Raw genomic sequence first — 1855 nt, 5'->3', positions numbered from 1 at the left:
GGCGGCGCCAGCGGCCGCCCGCTCGCCGAGCGCTCCGCGGGGCCGCGCCGGGCCCGCGCGCGGCATCGGGGGAGCTSCAGGTGGAAAATGAAATAAAATGAAGTCCTGCTCGGGCCCTGCTGGGCTCTGGCCGGCCTGGGGCTCCTCCGTGACCTTCAGGGGTCCCTCTGGGACACACTGTACCTCTTTGCCGCCCAAAAATATATTTTCCATACCTCTTTACCACCCAAAAATATTTTATATACACACACACACCCATTAGAGGCATTTTTAGGCACACGGTAGTAACAAAGGGTTAAGCCAGTATTATAATCAACTGTCTATACCCTCTCTATTACAAGAGCCTGGGCTGTACTTGAGTGGGATGCTTATGTTAACAGAAATCAATGGGAAGGAAAAAAAACAATAAAGCACAGCCTCAAAAGACAGACTCATAACCAGAGCATGTTAGAAAGGCTGCATGTTAGAAAGGCCTATGCAGCAGTTTTGCTGCTTTCCAGGCTCTATCCATCAGCAATGCTGTTRTTTATTCATAAAAGGTGTCACGTTATCATTATAACACAAAAATACCCCAAAAAATGTCACCAGCAGTWAACTGCAAACCTGAATAATGGATTTCCTGCGGCAAAGGAAACATGGAGACACTTATAGATACATAAACACTCGGAATAGCATTTTCAAAATCAGCCGGGGCTCATGGTCAAGCCACAGTCATTACCTAGTGGCACCCAGGCCCTTAAGGCCCACAACTGATTTACTGCAGGGCAAAGCAGAGGTCAAGCCAACACAACCCCAACACAACCCCAACAAGCTGCCAACACAACCCCAACAAGAGGAGACCTCAGAAAGGTCTAAAGGGGCAGACATCTTTAGTGGCACATCAGCACAAAGGCCCTCATTTTTTCCTTAAAGAGCTACCTTCCTCATTACCACTAGCCTGTTTTCCCCATTTTTTCCTTATGGCCTTGCTTCTGCTTGTTCCTGGGGCCACGGACTTAAGAAAACAAGTGCTCCAAGCTTGGTGGTCTTCGAGTGTTTTCTCAAGCCCCTGCTCCACAAAAGCAGAGGACACAGGTCTATCTTCTTCTAAATCTAGGCTGAGGTTTGTCTCAAACTTTCTCCTTGCGACTTTTCTGCTAATTCAGATCCATTCACTTCTCTAGCCCTTCACAAAACCCCACAGCTTTCCAAAACACAACACAGCCCAGCTCCAAACTCATGCTTCCAATCAAACATCCCAGGCACCAGGCCCTCTGAGGAGCTTGACAAAGTTTCAAAACTTCAACATTTCCCACCTTTTGGGGAGCCTACCTCAAAGGTCAGCCATTCCTCCAGCTTGCGACGCTTCTCACGGTACTGCTGCCACTTCTTCCACTTGCGCCTCCAGTACTTCTTCCCTCTCCTTTTCCTCCCCAGCTCTGCTGCTGCGGCCGAGGTGCTTCCCACACTGTCCTCTTTAATCTTTTCTGCTTTCAGAGGCCTCTGGACACAAGGCCACAGGCTGGATGCAGCACTAGCCATGGGAGGAGCAGCTGCCCTGTCCTCCTCCTACATGACAGGACAGCTCTCCTATCTGAGAGGACACCACCACAGCCTCCAATTTGCTCTTCCCAATAAGCTCTAACCAGGGTGGAGAGGAAGCCTATAGAAATTGAGTGTCCTGCCCCTTAATTAGGGTTAGGCTCGTTAGGAATAAAATACAGATATGCAGTATGACCTTCTCTAGTAATTATTCCAGGGGTGTGCACAATATGTGCATACAAGCACTAACCCCATAGCGGTGCTACCAAGGGTGACGTTGGCATGTGAGCATCTCCATGCGCTCTTCCCCACAAGCACATCCCATGGAGTAGGA

At 49.4% G+C, this 1855-nt stretch overlaps 1 protein-coding gene across 3 annotated transcripts in view; it reads right to left on the bottom strand.

The window, feature by feature from the left end:
* PIAS2 (protein inhibitor of activated STAT 2) overlaps positions 1-1540 on the bottom strand; it is a 28044-nt gene extending 26504 nt beyond the window's left edge. For 2 of the 3 annotated variants that reach the window (XM_026039412.1, XM_026039419.1), the window contains exon 1: positions 1312-1539. In XM_026039412.1, coding sequence (XP_025895197.1) covers positions 1312-1521 — 210 coding nt within the window. In that variant the 5' untranslated portion in view covers positions 1522-1539. Of the gene's footprint in view, positions 1-1311 lie in introns of all 3 variants that reach the window. The other variant, XM_026039404.1, reaches the window with a different exon arrangement.
* Between the last annotated feature and the right edge of the window lie 315 nt (positions 1541-1855).

The sequence above is a fragment of the Nothoprocta perdicaria genome, unplaced genomic scaffold, assembly GCF_003342845.1.
Source record: "Nothoprocta perdicaria isolate Ctin4 unplaced genomic scaffold, notPer1 scaffold_10, whole genome shotgun sequence".
Lineage (NCBI taxonomy): Eukaryota > Metazoa > Chordata > Aves > Tinamiformes > Tinamidae > Nothoprocta > Nothoprocta perdicaria.
The sequence above is the reverse complement of the archived record's forward strand: the minus strand, read 5'-3'. Positions and strand labels throughout refer to the sequence as shown.